Source organism: Brassica oleracea, unplaced genomic scaffold (genome assembly GCF_000695525.1).
Source record: "Brassica oleracea var. oleracea cultivar TO1000 unplaced genomic scaffold, BOL UnpScaffold04415, whole genome shotgun sequence".
Taxonomy (NCBI): Eukaryota; Viridiplantae; Streptophyta; class Magnoliopsida; order Brassicales; family Brassicaceae; genus Brassica; species Brassica oleracea.
In genome coordinates this window covers 1-975 of record NW_013620939.1, presented here as the reverse complement: position 1 = coordinate 975, position 975 = coordinate 1, and the positions used below count along the sequence as shown (strand labels likewise).

At 34.8% G+C, this 975-nt stretch overlaps 1 protein-coding gene across 1 annotated transcript; it reads right to left on the bottom strand.

The window, feature by feature from the left end:
- Window positions 1-80: 80 nt before the first annotated feature.
- On the bottom strand, window positions 81-975 carry LOC106321977 (aldehyde dehydrogenase family 2 member B4, mitochondrial-like; the record flags this gene model as incomplete). Its single annotated transcript, XM_013760185.1, is given in 4 exon segments — window positions 81-178; window positions 408-476; window positions 565-615; window positions 909-975. Coding segments are annotated over 3 exon segments (192 nt in total), but the record flags the coding sequence as incomplete, so codon positions are not given.

Genomic DNA, 975 nt, shown 5'->3' with positions numbered 1-975 from the left:
GAATCTCAAGTCAAACTTTTTCTTTGTTATTTCTCTGATTCTGAACAAAGCCTTTTTTTAAATGAAAACTTTACTCACCAGAGCTGTGTGTAAAAAGTGAACCGGCTTATGATTTCTTCAGCTGCAGAGGAGGTTCTAAATCTCCGTACGATCTTACTTCCATTGTTATAATTTTTTCCTGCAAACCGAAATGTTTTAATGTCTACATTAAAATGACAATTTTCCTGCTTCGTTTTTCCTGCAAACCGAAATGTTTTAATGTCTACATTAAAATGACAATTTTTCTGCTTGGTTGTTGTACACTACTCAACACTAAATGACAACTAATCCAAAAATCAGTAACGAACACCTTAACACACAAAAATTCTAATTGACCAAAGAACACACAGATTCCAAAGGAGCTGAACCTGAGCTTGAGCAGCCTCGAAACCGCTGAATCAGCGCCTCTTTCTCAAAATCTTCGGCTGAGCCAGATTCTGAAAGTAAGCATTCTTGGTAAAGATCATATCATAACCTAACCAAAGAACATTTCTTGTTTAAAATTGAGGTTTGAGAAAGAGAAACCTTTGATTGGCCTTAGTTCTTTCATTATATCCGTGGAACTCTTCCAAAATTCTGGTAGCAAGTAATAGTCATAGAAATAAAATAAAAATCAAGATCAACGTATGGAAGGGTAAGGAATGGCCCAAAATTCAAAATTGTGTTATACAAAAACGTAATTTCCACAGATTCTTTAAAAATCAACGATTAAAAGCTTATAAACCCAGAATCATATCTGAAGGAAAGTGCAATAATAGGATTCAAACTTGTGGTACATGAATTTGGGGTTCAAAGAATTTTATACAAAAAGAAAAGAGGACACATAATCCAGAAACTGAAAATACCAGACAGATTTGAAGCTTTCGTACCTTATGCAACACATGCCACTGCCGCGAAATTCTTGGTTTGTGTTGGTCAACAATCTCCAGCATATAA